Here is a 20866-nt window from a genome sequence, read left to right as displayed (position 1 = left end):
ATGACTAAGACATGGTATTACTTCATACTGAAACATAAAAAAAACTTTTCCCATGAATGATTAAACATGGAATACTACTCAGCAATAAGAAGGAATAATAAATAAACTTGATACACGCAGCAACTTGGATGAACTTCAGCAAAATTATGCTGAGTGAAGAGCCGAGTTATATTTCAATAAAGTTGTTTAAAAAAGCAGTCTTGGGGGTGCCTGGATGGCTCAGTCGGTTGAGCGTCCAACACCGGCTCAGGTCATGATCTCGCGGTCTGTGAGTTCCAGCCCTCTGTCGGGCTCTGTGCTGACAGCTTGGAGCCTGGAGCCTGCTTCGGATTCTGCGTCTCCCTCTTCTTCTGCCCTTCCCCTACTCATGCTCTGTCTCTCTCTGTCTCAGAAATAAATAAACATTAAAAAAAAATTTTTTTTTTACAAAAAAGCAGTCTAGGGAGCGCCTAGGGTGCCTGTCTCCCTCTCCCTCTGTCCCTCCCCCACTTGCATTCTCTCTCTCTCTGTCCCTCTCTCTCTCTCTCTCAAAAATAAAAACACTAAAAAAAAAAAGAACCAGTCTAACTCTAACACTCTGAGATCCTTCCCCTAAACCACTCTGCCATCTACAAGTTGGCTACTTTGAATTCAAGGCATTTTTGTTTGTGCATTTAACAAGGATATATTGATTACTTACTGTATACCAAGATCTATTCTAGACCCTGAGGATATAAACATTAACAAGCCAAAGCCCTATACTCATGGAGCATACACTCTAGTAGGAAAAGACCAAAATAGGCAGCTAAAGTAATAAATGTCTAATATTTCAGGTGTTGCCAAATGTTATGAAGAAAAATAAAGCAGAGCAACAAGAAAGAAAATTGAGGGGTAGAGTTTGTTTACTGTGGTCAGGGAAGACTTCTCTGACAATGAGGCGCTTGAGCAGAGCCTCCGGGAAGTGAGGATGAGCCCTTCGGAAACCTAGGAAAAGAGTATGCCAGGCAGAGGGCAAAAGAAGGGCAAAGGACCTGAGGAGCAGGAGCGCTAGGCTACAGCAAAGGGAGCACTCATCCCTCTGGCTGTAGGGAGTGTTTGTGATCACGGCTCAGGCTCAGGCTCAGTCTCAGTCTCTCAGACTTGCCCTTGGCAAAAAAGTCAAAGTCACACCTTCTTCTGGAGCAGCCACATCCAATGAACTGGGAGATGAAGGAAGAGAAGTGCCCCTTGCCTGAATTCAGGACATATCTGGAGGGGAGACGGCAATGGAGCACTACAGCATCCCCCAGGGCTGGGCGAGGGTGAGGTTGGAAGGGCACTCGCTCTCAGGTTCACATGAGCCCCGGGTTCCAGAGGTTTATGGTCATGAGTTTAAGAGACGCCAGTCAGCATGATCGTAAATTTTCTCCAGTCATGTCCAGCCACTGGTGCTCGGTAACAGAGAAGACTGAGGGTTGTATCCAACTAGGAGTAGGAAATATCTAGGCAAGTATGATGGAGAGAGACTGCAGGAAGGGAAAGGAGGGCGTTTATGAGGAAATGAGGCATGATATCAGACTGTGGCAGCCGAGGAAGTGAGGCTGAAGGGGGTGCTGTGGAGAGTGAAGAGCTGGCAGGGACAACAGATAGGAGGCCCCAGGGAAGTCAAAGAATTGTTGGCAAGGGTATTAGAGGAAAGCAAGGAGAAAATTTGGGCGTTGGTAATTAGAGAATGGGATGTTTGAAATGGAAGCTGCGGAGAAATTTCAGTTACTGATAATGGCCAGTTCTTGGATGCAAATGTTGGAATCGGCCCCTGAGGTTGGGTGGAGGGAAAAACCACTGGCGGCCAGGAGATCAAGAAATTGAGAGTCCTGAGTGTTGGAAAGATTGGTCAGTGGATACTGGAATCACTAAGAATCATGGCAGGAGTAGCGAGGAAAGAGGTATCGAGACACACGTTAGACCATAAGTGTTAAAATTCTAGGGGAGTATCTCTCAACGTCTGTGGATGACACAAGGTGAGGGATAGTGGATGGTAGAATCTGATGACATGAACTTGAGAGAAGCTAGGAGGTTCCAAGAGGGAGAAACGGTATCTGGAGGTACAATGATTTTATGTTACCAACTGGGTTCTGGCTAATGTCAACTTCTTCTTTTTTTTTTTTTTTTATTTATATATGAAATTTATTGTCAAATTGGTTTCCATACAACACCCAGTGCTCATCCCAAAAGGTGCCCTCCTCAATACCCATCACCCACCCTCTCCTCCCTCCCACCCCCCATCAACCCTCAGTTTGCTCTCAGTTCTCAACAGTCTCTTATGCTTTGGCTCTCTCCCACTCTAACCTCTTTTTTTTTTTTTTTCCTTCCCCTCCCCCATGGGTTCCTGTTAAGTTTCTCAGGATCCACATAAGAGTGAAACCATATGGTATCTGTCTTTCTCTGTATGGCTTATTTCACTTAGCATCACACTCTCCAGTTCCATCCACGTTGCTACAAAAGGCCATATTTCATTTTTTCTCATTGCCACGTAGTATTCCATAGTGTATATAAACCACAATTTCTTTATCCATTCATCAGTTGATGGACATTTAGGCTCTTTCCATAATTTGGCTATTGTTGAGAGTGCTGCTATGAACATTGGGGTACAAGTGCCCCTATGCATCAGTACTCCTGTGTCCCTTGGATAAATTCCTAGCAGTGCTATCGCTGGGTCATAGGGTAGGTCTATTTTTAATTTTCTGAGGAACCTCCACACTGCTTTCCAGAGCGGCTGCACCAATTTGCATTCCCACCAACAGTGCAAGAGGGTTCCCGTTTCTCCACATCCTCTCCAGCATCTATAGTCTCCTGATTTGTTCATTTTGGCCACTCTGACTGGCGTGAGGTGATACCTGAGTGTGGTTTTGATTTGTATTTCCCTGATAAGGAGCGACACTGAACATCTTTTCATGTGCCTGTTGGCCATCCGGATGTCTTCTTTAGAGAAGTGTCTATTCATGTTTTCTGCCCATTTCTTCACTGGGTTATTTGCTTTTCGGGTGTGGAGTTTGGTGAGCTCTTTATAGATTTTGGATACTAGCCCTTTGTCTGATATGTCATTTGCAAATAGCTTTTCCCATTCCGTTGGTTGCCTTTTAGTTTTGTTGGTTGTTTCCTTTGCTGTGCAGAAGCTTTTGATCTTCATAAGGTCCCAGTAATTCACTTTTGCTTTTAATTCCCTTGCCTTTGGGGATGTGTCGAGTAAGAGATTGCTACGGCTGAGGTCAGAGAGGTCTTTTCCTGCTTTCTCCTCTAGGGTTTTGATGGTTTCCTGTCTCACATTCAGGTCCTTGATCCATTTTGAGTTTATTTTTGTGAATGGTGTGAGAAAGTGGTCTAGTTTCAACCGTCTGCATGTTGCTGTCCAGTTCTCCCAGCACCATTTGTTAAAGAGACTGTCTTTTTTCCATTGGATGTTCTTTCCTGCTTTGTCAAAGATGAGTTGGCCATACGTTTGTGGGTCTAGTTCTGGGGTTTCTATTCTATTCCATTGGTCTATGTGTCTGTTTTTGTGCCATGTCAACTTCTTGATTGTTGTTGAAATGGGTTATGAGTGTTACTGCTGAACACTCCACTGGTAAACAATGCCAATAAAGCCATTGTTTTGTAACATAAATGTACTTTAAAACTTCACATTTCTAAATTTGCCAACTGTCTGTAATTCTCCTTTCAGGGCCAGAATTCTGCAAAGCAGTACATGCTGGAGTTTAGGTCCTGAGGAGTATGGAGCCAGGACATCTAGAGGGGGAATGGCTACAAGAGGGAGTCTGTTTAAACATTCTCGGTGTACCAGTTGGGTAATGCTAGGAAAATTAAATTAGCCAATAATCCAAAGGCCTGGAGAGGAGCTGAAAATAAAAAATAAAGACAAAAGTCTGGAATGAAAGAGAGAAAATGTTAGGATGCTGCATATCAAAAGACATCAGCTTTCTTGCCCATGATACCTGTGTCTATGCCTCCTGACATCCGGCCTCCTTTGTGGAGCTAATGTTACATATTTTAGGCTTTGTTACTTGGTATATAATTTCAGATATAAAAACTGTAATGTCAGGATCATGCTTTTCTGAGAGTGACAAAAAAAAAGAAACCATATAAAGAAAGTAGCTTAAACAGAAGTTTCTTTAAAAAAAATTTTTTTTTCGGGGCGCCTGGGTGGCGCAGTTGGTTAAGCGTCCGACTTCGGCCGGGTCACGATCTCGCGGTCCGTGAGTTCGAGCCCCGCATCGGGCTCTGGGCTGATGGCTCAGAGCCTGGAGCCTGTTTCCGATTCTGTGTCTCCCTCTCTCTCTGCCCCTCCCCCGTTCATGCTCTGTCTCTCTCTGTCCCAAAAATAAATAAACGTTGAAAAAAAAAATTAAAAAAAAAATTTTTTTTTTCATTTTATTTTAGAGACAACGCATGAGTGGGGCAGGGGCAGAGGGAGAGAAAATCTTTTTTTTTTTTTTTCCTTTTCTTAGAGAAATTGTGTGACATGGGGCTCTATTTTAGGATTGTAAGGTCATGACCTAAGTGGAAATTAAGAGTCAGATGTTTAACGTTTTTATTTATTTATTTATTTATTTATTATTTAATGTTTATTTATTTATTTTGAGAGAGAGGGAGAGAACATGCTTAGTAGCAGGGGAGGGGCAAAGAGAGAGACAGAATTCCAAGCAGGTCCGTCCCATACTGTTTGTGTGGAACCCAATGTAGGGCTCGAACCCACAAACCTAGAGATCATGATTTGAGCCAAAATCTAGAGAAGGATGCTTAACCAACTGAGCCACTCAGGTGCCCCGACAAGTTTCTTTCTGATATAAAATAGTGGAGGCAGAGCATTGAGAGCTGGTATGGCAATTCTGTTTCATGGGGTCTACCAGACCCAGGATCCTTTCAGTTTTTTAGTTTGCCATTCTGAGGATGAATTCTTCTTTTTCTTGGTCCAAACTAAAGTTCCAGTTATCATATCAAAATTCTAAGCAGCAAAATTCAGTAAAGGGGGAGAGGAAAAAAGATTAACTTTATGCCAACAAGCTCTTAAGGAAGGTTCCTGCTGCCATTTACATCCCATTGGGCAGAAAGTTGGTTTCATGGCTACATCAAACTGAAAGAAAAAAGAGGCGTACACAGTCAAAAAATTCTATCACTGTGGAAAAAGGAAGAATGGATATGGGACATTTGGCAGTCTGTGCCACACGAATGTAGAAGTGTAAGTCTAGGGCAGAATTTACAACATTTAACCAAAGAATAAAAAGTGAGAGAGGTAAGGAGGAAAACAGGATAGATGTGACTGCAGCTAATGTTGTCATTTGAGGAAGAGAGGACAGCAAGTTGAGGGATTTTTTTTTTTTTTAATCTGATAGTCTCTGTAGATGAAGGGAGAATGAGTATGGAGGTGGAGAAGGGGACTTAAGAAACTAGTGAGGATTCCAAAGAAGACCTCCAGATGGCCAACCGACACATGAAGAAATGCTCAACATCACTCATCATCAGGGAAATACAAATCGAAACCACAATGAGATACCACCTGACACCTGTCAGAATGGCTAACATTAACAACTCAGGCAACAATGGATGTTGGCCAGGATGCGGAGAAAGAGGATCTCTTTTGCATCATTGGTGGGAATGCAAGCTGGTGCAGCCGCTCTGGAAAACAGTATGGAGGTTCCTCAAAAAATAAAAATAGAACTACCCTACGACCCAGCAATTGCAGTACTAGGCATTTTTTCAAAGGATACAGGTGTGCTGTTTCGAAGGGACACACACACCCCCATGTTTATAGCAGCACTATTAACAATAGCCAAAGTACGGAAAGAGCCCAAATGTCCATCGATGGATGAATGGATAAAGAAGATGTGGTATATATATAATGGAATATTACTCAGCAATCAAAAAGAATGAAATCTTGCAATTTGCAACTATGTGGATGGTTTTATGCTAGGCAAAATTAGTCAGAGAAAGACAAATATCATATGACTTCACTCATGTGAGGACTTTAAGATACTAAACAGATGAACATAAGGGAAGGGAAGCAAACATAATATAAAAACAGAGAGGGGGACAAAAACAGAAGAGACTCTTAAATATGGAGAACAAACTGAGGGTTACTGGAGGGGTTGTGGGAGGGGGGATGGGCTAAATGGGTGAGAGGCATTAAGGACTCTACTCCTGAAATCATTGTTGCACTATATGCTAACTAACTTGGATGTAAATTAAAAAACAATAATTTAAGAATTTTTTAAAAAGAAACTAGTGAGGATTTGAAATAGCCTTTATAGGAGAAATTAAAAAGTTGTTTCATGATAGAGAAGGGACATGGAGTAGGATTAATCGACCAGGAAAAAACTGGACACTGTGAGATTTACAGTGGCCCTAGTTCATACTTCATTTTCCTATATATCCCCCTTCTGCCCCCGGGCAGACAATTTCTACCAAGGAAAAGCAATTGCACTTAGAGCTGCTTTGTTGACTTCTTTGCCAAGTCCAATCAAGAAGATGATATTTTCTTACTGGTGCCAAGCACAGATAAGAATTAAATGTCAAGGAAATGTCAGGTAGACATTCACTGATCAGGGATCTCTGATGGTTATGATAAAAGAAACCAGAGTTAGGCTTGTGGGTTCCAAGGTAGAGAAACTCAGGCCATCTTAAGGGGAAAAGAATTTGCAAGGATAGCCAATGACCAGACCCCCCCCCCAAAAAAAAAAGCAAAAACAAAATCCAACTGGAGTCTGCAGGAAGTAAGGGCGCTTCAGGGTATTTAGTGTGCCATCTTTTTCATCTTTGTCATTTCATCCTCATATGACAACTACACAAGTCTTATCCATTCTTCTAAGGATTGGACAATTCTTAGTTCTCAGTCAAAATTCTGTAAGGAGTCAGTCTGATTCACTTAGAAACTTCCCAGCAAACTTAATGGGCTGAGCCCCTTATACTAGGGGTTATCAACCAACCTAATGAATGAGGTGGGCACCCTTATGACTGTTATCTTATTCCATTGTATCATTCAGGGTCCAGTCCAAAAAGGAGACACGGGAATTTGAACTGGGAAAGTGTGATATAGAGAACTAGTACCTAGTAACAGGGGATTAATTAGTAAGGGTAAGGAGAGCTCATGAATACAGCAGTAGTGGGTATAGGAGCTGCCGATATGTCTAGGGCTGAGTCAAGTGACCCAAGTAAGGAACAAATTTGGAACAGTTTCCCTTGCAAGACTGAGAGTCTGACTTTGTTGGAGAGGGCGTGGCTGTGACCCACTGTTTGCTACTGAAGCCCAGGGCTGGAGAGGAGAGGGTGTCAACAAAACTAGTTCAGACGCAACCCACTGGGCTGTCACTGAGACTTGCTGGCAAGTGGCCCACTTAAGATTTGCTGGGAAGCTGGTGGGGGGACCAGTGCACTCGCTGGGAAACGCCCTCCCACGAGGTGCCACTGGCCCCACACACTGCCGAAGCAAGAACACACACACAATCAGGATGAGAAGCTTTTCTTCTGCAGCATCCCTCTAGTATCCTCTACCGACAAGTTTAGTACTGTGCTAGCAGGCAAAAAGAAATGTTTGGAGCGCTGAGCCCCAGTATCACCAAGCAAAGAGAGATTCAGGAACTGAGAAGAAATAAACTGGTAACTGGTACAACCACAAATCCGTGCAGTTCCTGAACAAAGCTCAGCATAACTCAACTTCCCAGAACTGGGGTCAGACATCAGAGCATTTCATTCAGGAAGGAATGCTCACTGACCCAGTAGCTGGACTGGCTGATTGAGTCCAGCATTTAAGAAATGTCATCTATTTACTATTATTAAGGACACTGGTGACTTCAGAATTTTTTAAAAAATATAATTTATTGTCAAGTTAGCTAACATACAGCATATACAGTGTGCTCTTGGTTTTGGGGGTAGATTCCTGTGATTCGTCGCTTACATACAACACCCAGTGCTCATCCCAACAAGTGCTCTCCTCAATGCCCATCTCCCATTTTCCCCTCCCCCCCTTCAACCCTCAGTTTGTTCTCTGTATTTAAAAGTCTCTTATAGTTTGACTCCCTCTCTGAAACTATTTTCCCCCTTCCCTTCCCCAATGGTCTTCTATTAAGTTTCTCAAGTTCCACATATGAGTGAAAACATTGATCTGTGACTTCAGAATTTCTGAATAGGAGGAAAGTAGAGCGGGCAAGACAACTTCTCTTGCATTTGCTCAGCAAGCATGTTTTCTCACTTTAATTGTATATTTACTAGGGATGTTGGGAGGCCAGGACTGGTGGAATTTGTGGGGGAGCCACTAAATTCAGGGACCCAATGGAGAAATAATTCAGCTTCAGAATGGCCAGAACAAGTACTGACCAAGGAAAACTAGCTTTAGACTAGTGGATTTTTGGTATTTGTATGTCAGGGAAGCTTAAGTGAAGATTTCCTTGTGATGGCTTTTCTTTTCCTGGTACTTGTGATTAAAAAAAGAAAAAAACAAAACTTCATGGTTTGTGTATATGAGATGCTTTAAGGTCAACTGTTCAATTTGAACAAATATAACTCATTCTTTCAACAGGCTGAAAAGACAACCTCCCCTAACCCAAATACTCCACCTGTGCAACAGAAATTTGACTATGAATGCTCTGAGCAACAATGGATTTTAAGTTGGCTATGAGAATAACATTTTCTTTAATGCATGCTGTCATGCTTCCAACAGTAACAAATGCCAGTGATCCTAAAATGAAAAAATGCCACTTCGATAGTATTCACAAAGTGCTGTAAGATCTCACAGGATGCAGTGAAGGAATTTCAGAGACTGAGACTATCAGGAAAGTGTTTCCTTCTCCATAAAAATACGCTCTTCCTGTAATTGGATTACTCAAGGCTGACTTCATCATTTCCATGATGGAATCAGATTGGGACCAGAACCAATTTAAAGTCCATTAATTGGTCAACAGAACCAGTGAGAACTGGCCAACTAAGTCAGTTGTGTAATCAAGGCTGCACATTGGAATCAGTTGAAAATATTATAAACTGCTGTCTGGGCTCATCCCTGCCCAAATTAAAAACTATTTATATTCATATTTGACAACTCTTTGGGGGAGTACCATTAGCTTTTTTCCGTTTTACCTTTTAAGTAACAAAACAACCCCAAAGCTATTGCCTTTGGTAGACTCTCAGGAATTTAAACTTACTATTCCTTCCCAACTACTGTTCACCTAATCACAGTTTTGTTTTTTTTTTTTAAAGAAAACATCACAAAAGCCCTAGGGCAATTTAGTTCTTGTGAAATTACAAGCAAGTTTTAAGAGTACTTTTATTTTTGTAGACAGGATTTGTAGCTTTCATTATATTCCTAAAAAGGAACCCATAACTCAAAGGCTAAGAACCATTGCCTTAAAGGGACAGTGCCTGGGTGGCTTAACAGGTTGTCGAACTCTTGGTTTTGGCTCTGTGCTGTGGTGTGGAACCTGCTTGGGATTCTCTCTGCCCCTCCCCAACTCATGCTCATTTTTCTCTCCAAACAAAACAAAACAAAAAACAAAACAAAAACAAAAACCAACCCCTCCCCCCAAACCACACTGCCTTAGAGGAGCTAAGGCACTAAACCCACCAAACATTATAAACTGATCATCAAAATGAAGATTTTACATTCAAATTTCAAGATTGAGAATATACTAGCCCATGTATAGTATTTAATTGCAAATGGAACATTAGAAAACAGGTGAAAGACGTTAATACATGAAAAGGTAAAATCATTTCAGTAAGCTGAGAACACTGGATGGAAGCTATTTATACTTCTATCAAAAGCTTTTCAAGTTTGCTCATGTTCCAAGAAATAATTCTGAAGGGCACCTGGGTGGCTCAGTCCGTTAAGCATCAAACTTTGGCTCAGGTCATGATCTCACAGCCCGTGGGTTCAAGCCCCACGTTGGGCTCTGTGCTGACAGCTCAGAGCCTAGAGCCTGTTTTAGATTCTGTGTCTCCCTCTCTCTGCCCCTCCCCTGCTCACACGCTCTAAAAAATAAATATTAAAAAAATGAAAATTTTGAGAGGTCTTTTTCACAGCCATTTTTCCCCAGTGTTTCAGGAAGCCTCTCTCCAAATTAAATCATCATATTTGGCAGCAATTAGTATTAACATGTTCCACCACTTATCAAAGTGTTCAAGAGCAAACTTAACATTAAAAATCATATGAAATCAAATACAGCTTGATAGTACTTTTATCTCTATCTGAAATAAATTCTTCCCACATTTTACCTAAAATACAAGGTTAAATTAATATTTCAGGAGGAACTATATTCAGGAGTAGCACCATAATTTAGGTATGCTAAAAATATTTTCAATGTACATGTCCTTTCATTACTTGAAAATACTTTTTTAATTTCTATGTCACGCCAATTTACTTGAAGCTCAATTGAAAAGGCATGACTGAACTTATTTGAAAGAAAAAAGTATACCATTTTTCAGAAAGGAATTCCTTCATTTAATGAGATTTTTCTGGAGTTAGGTAGGTACAAATGTTAAGCCGATACATAAAGGGACTTGTTTGTACATTGAAATGTACTTGTTTGCCCCATTTAACACTTTTGCAAGGTGGCTTCTGAGTGCCGATCAAGCTGGCCAATATGAACAGTGAGATAAAACATGTTAATATGGTATACACTCACTTTTAGTCTTGGCACTGACTGAACAAATCACCTTGCACCTCCATTTCTTGTTCTAAGAAAAACTAGATGAGTTAATCTTATAAGTTACTTCAAGTCCAAATTTTAAAGGATTCTAATATGCGATCCAAGTGCAAAGTATCTCAATAAGCACCTTTGACGTGAAAACTAAGTAATCCTCCAATCCAAAGAACCACCTAGTGACACAGAGAACACCCAATGACAAAGGGAACCGCTGTTACTTAGAACCTAGTAAGGGTTACTATCAGGTATGTCCAATTCTAGTCTACACGTTTAAAATTCACTGGTCATCTGGGCACTGAGATATCTAGCCCTCTACACAAAATGGGACTCTTAACACGGTTTCAATTTCCACAACAAAAATACTTAAAAAAATGCTGACAAGTGGGGCGAAAGCCAACACCCAGAATAAAGGATTTAATCCAGTATTTATTCCACACTCATGATCGTTCTCTGTAATCAGAATACAAGTCGTAAGAACAATCTATCAAATAGTTTGTTGATAATCTTAAATAATGCAGCATAGCATTACTTTGAATACTTCTCTGTTCTAGATTAAGTTTAAAAACTCAAACAGCAATCTTCATTATCAATAAAAAAAGTTTTGAATTTTAAAAAAAGGACACTATATCAAGCGGTTTCATAATTTAAGTATTTCCCATTTATAAAAATGCTTTGGAAGCTTCAGGCTTGAATCTATTTCTCTACTCATCTGCCCCACCCTCTCCCAATTTCACGTTAGTACAGGGTTGCTGCAAGAATGCTAGGCTTTAGACATTATTTTTCTCCTTTAATATAGTACTTTAAAATCTGATAAATTCAAGAAAAAAAAGATTACATGTCATGTATTTTTTCAAATAAAAAAGGAAAGCTAAGTGAATAAACTTTAGGCATACTAACAGTGTCCCTTTGAGGTAGAATGCTAAAAGGACTTTTGATCAAATCACAGCCTAATTGAAACCTCTGCATCAGAAACAAACTTGTCATGAATCTCTCTAAAGTTAACTGTGGAGAATATTAAGTGTAACATAGTAACAAGAGCCTTCCAAGATAATATACAGTGGACAAGAATGTTAATCCTACAACTGCTGCCTTCATATACACTGAAAGCACAAAATTCTCCTATAAAAGACATCCAAGATCCATTCTCAAAGTCTTTAGCATTCTATTATGAAAAGCACAGCCATGCTAACTTCAGTACACAAACCATAATCCCACACCTACAAAACAAAAATAGAATTAGTGGCAGTTTATTGCCTTATACAAATTTAACCAACATGGCAACCATGCCAAAGGAATTAAAACATTTTCAGGACGTATGTACAGACTGTACATCTCAAAAAACAATTAAACAATAAAAATGCAAGAACAATCTGTGCATCATGTATCAAACTCAACAACTGGGTGAAAACATCAATGCAATAAATGGGATTACAAAGGCACTTCCCTACACAAAAGAGGAAATGAAAATGCAGCCTACAGGGAGCTTGAAGAGTGCGTAACTACTGCACAATCTCAACTTGGGAGGAAGAAAAAGAAAGCAGATTTAATCAAACATTTATAGGATTCAATGTGATCCACTTTTACAAAAAAATTTTCACACAGTCTCATCTTTGTTTTTATGTTGTTTTTCTTGGCTCTCTGGTTCTATACTTTGGCTCCTTCGACGATCATGTTTGTCAGACTGGTCCTTACTATCACTGTGATCTCGTTTGTGGGAACGTTCTTTGCTTCTGCTACGCTTTCTAGATTTTTCTTTGCTGGGGCTATGTTCCCGTTTTCTTGATTTTTCAACACTGTCAGTTCTTCCTTGACTGCCACTTCTACTTCGTTTATTTGATTTTTCTTTACTTTCATTTTTATGTTTACTTGATTTCTCTTTGCTTCTGCTTCTGCTTCGTTTCCCTGCATTTCTACTTCTACTCCTACTTCTGTGTTTCCTTTCTCTGCTTCTACTCCTACTGTGTTTTTTCTCCTTTTTGGAATCCTTTTTGTCATCTCTGTGCCGCCTATCATCTTTATCTTCTTTGTGTTTCTTCTCTTCTACCTCACCTCTACTTCTCCTTTCCTTGGACCGTTCTCTCGATCGCTCTCTCTCCTTTTCTCGGTCATTGCCTCTTTCCTTATCATAGTCACGATCTCGTCTTCTACCTCTCTCATTTTCTTTCTCTCTTTCCCGATCCCTGTCCCTTCGGTCCCCTTTCCTATCCCGACTTCGACTACGACTTCTATGCCTTTCCCTGCTTCTGCTACTCCGCCTGCGTTCTAATCCCCGATCGATACTTCGGGATCTTCGCCTTTCTTTCTCCCTTTCTTTGGCTTCACGCTCTAGTCGCTGGCGTTCTTTCTCTCTTTCTAATTCTCGGTCAAAACTAGAAGACCCATGGCCCTCTCGATGATGACTTCTACTTCTTGACCTTCTTGGGGACCTCCGTGGACTCAGTGATCTCCTTGGAGACCTAATATTTAAAAAAGGAAAGAAAAACATTTCAATGAATAAAACGTATCCTAAAACTTTAACTTTCATCAGTGTTATTTATTTACATCCCCAGACTTACACAAACACGTTAGGAACAATTAAAGGCCCTGAAAGGCAGAAAATGACCTTTTGGGGTTAAAAGTGACAAACCCATAAAATGAACAGCATAAAAGCTGACTAACATGAACAGCATAAAATTTCTTACGAATTTGCCACTGATTTCCAAGGACCTTTGTATAAAGCCTATTTTTAAAGTAATTCAAGGAGTTACATTACCTCGAACGCCTGCGTTCAACATGTCTGTCTATTTCCTCAGCGCCTTCCTTCCCATCTTTTTTGATTTTTCTAGGCCGAGTTTTAATCTGTTGATCAATATTCTTCTGAACTGGAACTGGAATTCTTGGAAACAGGGTAGAAAACCACTCCAGCTTTGTGAGAAAAGACCGTAGCATTTCTCCAATGGTCATTACACAGCCTCCACCAGCCTTCACATCTAGGTCCTACAAAAACACAAAAGATACCCTAGCCGTCAAAAAAAAAAATAATTTCAATACGTATGTGAACACTATAAAAATATTACCATCTTTGGAATCTCAAATACAAAAAATTCTAACAGAAAAATTTTAATTTGTGTACCCTACTAATCTGGCAATGAACGATACAGAGAAATATTTGGGCTTAGTGTGTGCATGCAGGTGAGAACAAATCCTGCAGCCTCGTGGGCATAAAGAGCACTGAGCTCACTCAGTTAAAAGGAGTATGAAACAGCCCCTTAGATTACTAAACTCTGTGGAACAATAAACTTAAACTAATATTCCACATACCTACTAAGTACGTATTTCTTTCTGTGGACACGTCTGCACACATCATTCCTAGCACTGTAGCCTAACTACACGTATGAACTACTTCAGACAATCATGTCTAAAGATATCTTTTAACAGCTCTAATATAAAATGAAGCCCTAATAAAACTGGAAGCAATAGCAAACCAACTGCCATGAAGCAGTGAGGTTTCTAATTTAGAGTTATGTAGAAAATAAATAAATGAACAAATAATTGGAAACGCATAATCCATGATGACCATTGTCTCTGAAAAGGGTCATTACCGCATGAAGGCCTTCTTGCTATGCCCTCTCACAGCTCAGGACATGTTAGTCAGCTATTGTCAGTCCCAAACCTATAGTGCAAGCACACAAGGAAAGTGAGATTTGTTATCTAAACAGGAAAACAAGAGCTAAAGGTAAAACTGCTTGCACTCACACACATTTAAGTGTTCAGATATACAGTATTTCCAAATATAATCGCTGCAGATATCTAAGGAAGAAAACAATAAGTTAGCTTAAATAGAGATCCTCAGGTTTGTAAATACAATAAAAAACAGATTAAATAGAAGCATTCAGAAACAAACCTAATACAATACCAATCATAAAGAGGAACATGCTTTTTAAATATAGAAGGGAGAAATGCTTTGGCCTGAAAAATCTCATCTAAAAAGAAAAACAATTTTAAAGATTGTGATTTATCACCTAGTATGTTTTTTGCTTCTCCAAAAATACAAACAATTCAGTAAACAGCCCCCATCAAAAAAATGCAGAGAAAAATTCTCATTGTCTATCTACACTAGTGAGATTTTTTTTAGGTGTGCACGAATTAACAAAACACACTAGAAAAATCTCTACTAGAATGACCCTTTAATAAATCCTTTGAATAAATGTTTTAAATAGGACTACTGGAACATAGCACTTAAAGTTTACTTTATGGACCTTAAAATACAAAATGGTGGGAGCTTATGTGTAGACAATACAGGTATGTTTTAAGTACATTTTGAGATCTTGGACTTCACTGTGTAAGCATATCTATATATATCTATATCTATATATATATATGATTTAAATCTGACATAATTACGATTCCCAAAGTAACTTTTACTTTCTGAATGTATGTAACAAGCTCAACCTTGTTAAGCTTGAATGGTAACCTAGATTTATAATTAAATAACAAAAAGGGGCGCCTAGCTGACTCAGTCAGAAGAATATGCAACTCTTGATCTCAGGCTCATGAATTCAAGTCCTACGCTGGGTGTAGAGCTTGCTTTAAATTTTTTTTTTAGTTAAAAAAACCTAGGGGCGCCTGGGTGGCACAGTCGGTTAAGCGTCCGACTTCAGCCAGGTCACGATCTCACGATCCGGGAGTTCGAGCCCCGCGTCAGGCTCTGGGCTGATGGCTCAGAGCCTGGAGCCTGTTTCTGATTCTGTGCCTCCCTCTCTCTCTGCCCCTCCCCCGTTCATGCTCTGTCTCTCTCTGTCCCAAAAATAAATAAACGTTGAAAAAAAAAATTAAAAAAAAAAAAAAAAACCAAAACAAAACAAAAAAAACCCCTAAAGTACAAATTTTGAAAAAGGGTTTTTTTCTGGCTTTATAAATATGCATAGTATATCAGGAGTCAGAAAGCTAGAATTCAAATATTTTGATCATCTTGAAGAAGTCATCTAAATTCTCACCCTATTTAACTCCCACTCAGCTCTTTGACTCTGCACTTCTATGCAAGTGGGAGTATTAACATGTGCAAGAAGTTAGAGCATAAAGAACTGAAAAGTTCCAGGAGAAGAAAGTGCTATAATTAGTATTGTATGCACAGGTCTTAACGCCTCAATCTTGAGCATGGCCTACTTAAAAAGTCACTATCAACTGCACAGGTCAAATCAATGCAATATACAAAACGTAATTAGAAAGAATAAATTTTCAATTGTTACCAAAACACACTTACTTAAACAGTTAAGAAATAAGAAAAATAAATTTAAGAAACTTAACCTAAGGTATATAAAGTCCACGAAGTCTTAGTAAAAGGACATTCATTCCAAAAGTATGAGTAAAATAAATTTAACTACAGAAAATTCTGAAAAACACTAAGCCTCCAATAAATAAAAGATATTAAAAACATGAGAATAATCAGAAGAAAACTAATTATTACCCTTGTTGACATACCTCTTCATCATCAAGGAAGGATTCAAACCAGTCCCATAGATCTGTAGGGGGCTGTGTGTACCTAGAATAACAAAAGATTGATTAGGCTATGTGATTTAAAATGACATATTTAACAGAAACGTAGATAAATGCATGCTTACCTTATATACATAAATCCAAGAGCTCTAATATATGGAGAGTCCGTGTGTGTTATGAGACCCATCACTTGCTTGCGAGTTAACTTCAAGGTAAATAATTTGTATAACAGGCAGAAAGCTGTAGAAACTATTCCTCCTGTTCCAACACCTCGAACCTTTAGGAGAAACAGTTAAGATAAAATAGTAAATTAACAGAGACATTTGACACCAATGGTTCATCGCATTAGGTATTAATAACAAGATATAATCTAGAACCGAGAATGGAGCTTTAATAAATAGTAACTTTTCTAACCCCATTCACCAGACACTTGAATTTAGATCAAAACAAAAAAACAAACTTCTAAGCTTTGTCAACTGCCATTTGGGTAACTGTCAGACTTTTAGTTTCCTAAATATCAACTTAGTTATCAGACACAGAAAAACTGAAAAATGCACGTACTTCTACTTACCCCTCCGCACATCCCCGTTTGGCCCGCTGTTTTCCTGCTTCCTTTCTCCCAAGGTTCAACATGTGTGACCTGAAATAGAAAAGAGGAACACAACAAACATTCATACTTTGAATTTTTTTTAAAACCACGATTAAAGTAAACCCAATTCCATATCAGAGCAGCTTCTTCCAAATGTTTGGAAGTTGGGTATTCTGACATGATGCATGTATTTTGTTTAAAATCTTTTAAACTTTAAAACATCTTTTAAAAACTGCTTAGATTTTAAAGAGCACCAATAAAACTGCCAGGGCTTAACAAAACCTCAACAGCTTTATGAGCAGAGATTCCATTAAAATAGCTTTGTAGAGAGTGGATACGTGTGGAGCCAAGAGATTTCTAGTAGTCTCATATACTTGTAAAAAATATTTGATAACAGATCAACTTTGTATCTTATTATGAGTTGCCTAAAAAAATAAAAATTCTCATTTTAAATTGGATTTAAGGCTCCAATTTAAATAAAAAGGATCAAGATAAATAAATAAAATGAATACATAAATACATAAATAGAATCAATGAAGTTTTAGTATTTATTTCAAAAAAAATTCTTCAACACCCTTGATAATTTTATGGTGGTTTAAAATTTTACATTATAAAACAAATGACTTGGAAGTATGTACGTTAAAACAGTAACAAGTTACTTGTAATGCAAAATTATGGAACTTTGTATGTTTTGGGTTTTTTTTACCATGAACAGGCATTATGTTCATTCCTGATTAAAGATGAAATTACAAGGACCACACCTACACAGATCATTCTCGTTAGTGTGTAATTTATTTTCAGCCTAATTACATGAACCAAGTCAATTTTCCCCATAATATAAACTGCCAAAAAACTGAGTGTGACTAGTCATTCATTATATTAAGTGTAATCGATACAATATCGTCTTTGTTGAAGTGAGTACCCTATAAAAACCACATACTTTACCTAAAAATAGCAAAGAACGAATATTAACTCAATAACATATAACTCAAGGTGTTTTGGAAAAATAAGATCCATATTTAGTCTAAAATAAAAACAAAATTAAACCCTGTTCTTTCACTATGCATTTCTAAAACTGTATTTTTACCCATCCATGATTACATTTTATAATCTTTTTCAGTGGCTTCAGACAGAAAAGCACGCATTTAGAGCTCTACACTATTTTCCTCAGCACTGCTTTACTATTTCATTTCGTTTCCCCCAGTTTGCTATATTAAAGATGTTTCAATTCCTTCCCGGCTAGCCAAAGGGGTGGATGCAAGACAAAATCCGACTTAAAACTAGAAGCATACATATTTCAGTAATTATTTGATCTGGACATCTTGATAACAAAACCTGGGTCTTTAATTTTACAACTAAATTTAAATTATCTCTACTATAATCTTAAGTTTTCAAAACACAGTATTTGAAATTTGAAAACAAACTTTTCCTCTATCACAGTAACATTTGCCTGTATTATTAAACAGAACCTGCCACAAAAAGGGCAGGAACCCAATTTTCAATTGTTTGAAGTTTACTACACAAAGCTAAGAATTAAATATTCACCATACTGTATTCATGCTGAAAAAGGCCTTACCTTTTTAAAAGCTAAAAAAAACCTAGTTCACAGTATTACAATTACTTACAATACTCTTGTAAAAGGATAACAAAATTTCAGTGTATTTTACATACCCAAGGTTGAACTGTATTCTCAAAATGTTTTCTATAAAAAAACTATCTCAAATCCTTTGATAACCTAATCACTTAAGGGGGGGGGGGGGTAGATTGTGGATAAAATATAACCTAAAAGCAAATAAAGAGAATTTCCTTTTGTTAACACCTCTACAGATATGTTCAGACCACAGAAAATACTTTATGTGGTCTGTCAAGTGTTTTCAGAGTCGAATAAACAAAATGGATGGTATTTTATTAGATGCTCTAGCTAAAATATTTAAAGGTCATTAATTCTATTATTAATATTCCTTAAAATATTAATTAACCGTAAGAGGCCTGGAAGATATTTTTAAACTATATAATTTGCAGGTAAGTGGAGGAAACCTATCTAGTTGGTGAAGAAAAGCCCAAAACCAATGGCCAAAAAATACCTAAATAGCCGTTCATTTAACCAGGGAAATGCATTTATGGCGATTGAGCATGATTAATAGTGCATACCTCTACCTGCGACCCTGGGCTGCTCCGAGCCTCGCTGCAAGACTGAGTCAATCCTGCTAACGAAACAAGAACTGAGACAAGAGTGCAGTGAGGAGGCGCCAGGTGAGCTCCCCAGCACAGCCAAGCCAGCACCGACCCTGCCGCAGAAGCCCAGGGCCCAGATAATTCTAAATAAGCCCAATGCACAAGTTACTGAGACCACTTACTCCTGACTTCCTGCTGGGAAAATTTCCAGGCCTTCTTCTGCACACCTCTTGCACTGGCTCCTCTCCACCCTCAACCCTCCCACCCCCACCCGCAACACGCACTGACCATTTCCCTGTCTGGATCGGATAGAGAATACCAACAACACGAGGCCAACACTGTAGTCAATACATGCCCTGGCCCAGGGTGAGCGGGAGAAGCACCAACAAGTTGGTGCTGAGTAGATGCACGTCAAAAAGAATAATTTTAAAGCTGTAAACTGGAGAGGATGGTTACTCTTTTCTACCCTCCCATCCAACTCCCCCCAGGGGTGGGCAGGAGGTTGCGGGAGGAGAGTTCGATAGCGGCGGGCTCTCCCAGCCCTAAAAATCTGAAAAAGAAATGAGAGGGCGGCCCCCATTTGACCCCTCCCTGGCAGACTACTGGCCACCGCTCCCCCTCCCCACCTTCCCGCACCTACAAATGCTCAGACCTCAAGGGCTGCCTCCGCCCAACCGTATACCTTCCTCCGAGCTTAACCCGTACCGCCCCCTGGCCCCCCAGGCCAAGACTCTTCGTACCTTAAAGTAGATCTCGTCCACCACCTCGTGGTAGGTCTTGAGCTCGTAGAGCTGCACTTTGAAATAAGGCGACGACAGGATATTGGTCAAGATCATGGGGTTGAGGTTCATAGTCTTCTCGTTGCCCCACAGCGGCAGCACATTTCCCTGCTTGCCCGAGACCGCCGGCTTGGTGGCGCCACCGCCGCCGCACTGCTGCTGCTGCTGCTGCTGGGCCGCGGCTGCGGCCGCCTGGTGCTGCGGCTGCGAGTTGCCTGTCAGCGCGGGGCTGTTGTTAGCCATGTTGCGGCGGAAGGAAGGAGGGAGGGAGAAGGGAGGGGGAGGGGGGCCAAGCTCGATCTCGCTCTTCGGGACAACGGTCCGGGACCCTACTCCATGGAACGCCGTCGGGAGAGGGGACCGCCTCGCTGTCCCCCGGCTGGGTGAGGGAGGGCAACGAAAACGCCGACGAATGGACGCTGGATCGAGAGCAAACGCCGAGACGCGAGCTGCGAGAACTCCCGGCAGAAGGCGAGCCGGCGGCCACGGAGCGCGATCTCTTCCGCCAACTGCCCCTGGGAACAAGATGGCGGGCCCGGCGGAAGTGACGCCTCACGCCCCAGCGTTCCAAGATGAGCCGGGAGCCAATCAGAGACGCCCAGCTGGGCTGGAAATTCCTCTTCCTAGTTCCGCACGTTCCGTGCACGCTGAGATCCTCTCGGTGGTCACCGGTGCCCGACTCGGGAGATTTCCCCTGGGAATCTAGGAGTCAGGGGAAGGGGTTATAGGTTCAGTTCCTATGCTTTAGGATCTGGGCTGCGGGCCCAGTTTCTCCTCTTCAAAGCCGGACAGGAAAGGGTTCGCATGGATATATGCTTGCGAATTCGTGACTCTGACTTCTGCGAAGTACCTTCGTCTCTTGAGTTCAGTTTTAAGATTCTCTGTAAGGAAGGATGATCAGGACTTTATTCCTCCATGTGATTCCGATGCAACTGTTACATCTTTCTGTCTGCCGGCTGTAGGGTACGACCGGAGGATTTATTGTTTGAACCTAAATTTATTCAGCTGTAAGATTGGAAAATGTGCTGGGCTGTTAAAACATCTGAACATTAAAAGAGAGACGGTACTTGTAGCGACTAGTAGAGTACTCCCAAGTATGTGTTAGGTGCCTTTTCTTTCCTCCTTACTCGAGTTAGTTCATTATGCGGATGCATTCTGAGTGGTAAACATTGGAAGAGGCCTTGACGGGGTGGGGGATGGGGTTGAGG

At 40.3% G+C, this 20866-nt stretch overlaps 1 protein-coding gene across 1 annotated transcript; it reads right to left on the bottom strand.

The window, feature by feature from the left end:
- Nucleotides 1-11048: 11048 nt before the first annotated feature.
- Nucleotides 11049-20137, bottom strand: PRPF38B (pre-mRNA processing factor 38B). Its single transcript, XM_040471163.1, has 6 exons — nt 19620-20137; nt 16687-16755; nt 16241-16392; nt 16101-16161; nt 13393-13616; nt 11049-13096 (listed from the first exon to the last, which is right to left on the bottom strand). Exons 1-6 carry the CDS (start codon nt 19899-19901, stop codon nt 12235-12237), a joined length of 1650 nt encoding a protein of 549 aa, XP_040327097.1. The 5' UTR covers nt 19902-20137; the 3' UTR covers nt 11049-12234.
- Between the last annotated feature and the right edge of the window lie 729 nt (nt 20138-20866).

The sequence above is a fragment of the Herpailurus yagouaroundi genome, unplaced genomic scaffold (genome assembly GCF_014898765.1).
Source record: "Herpailurus yagouaroundi ecotype Mexico unplaced genomic scaffold, PumYag 77, whole genome shotgun sequence".
Taxonomy (NCBI): Eukaryota; Metazoa; Chordata; class Mammalia; order Carnivora; family Felidae; genus Herpailurus; species Herpailurus yagouaroundi.
This window is presented reverse-complemented; position numbering and strand designations above follow the sequence as displayed.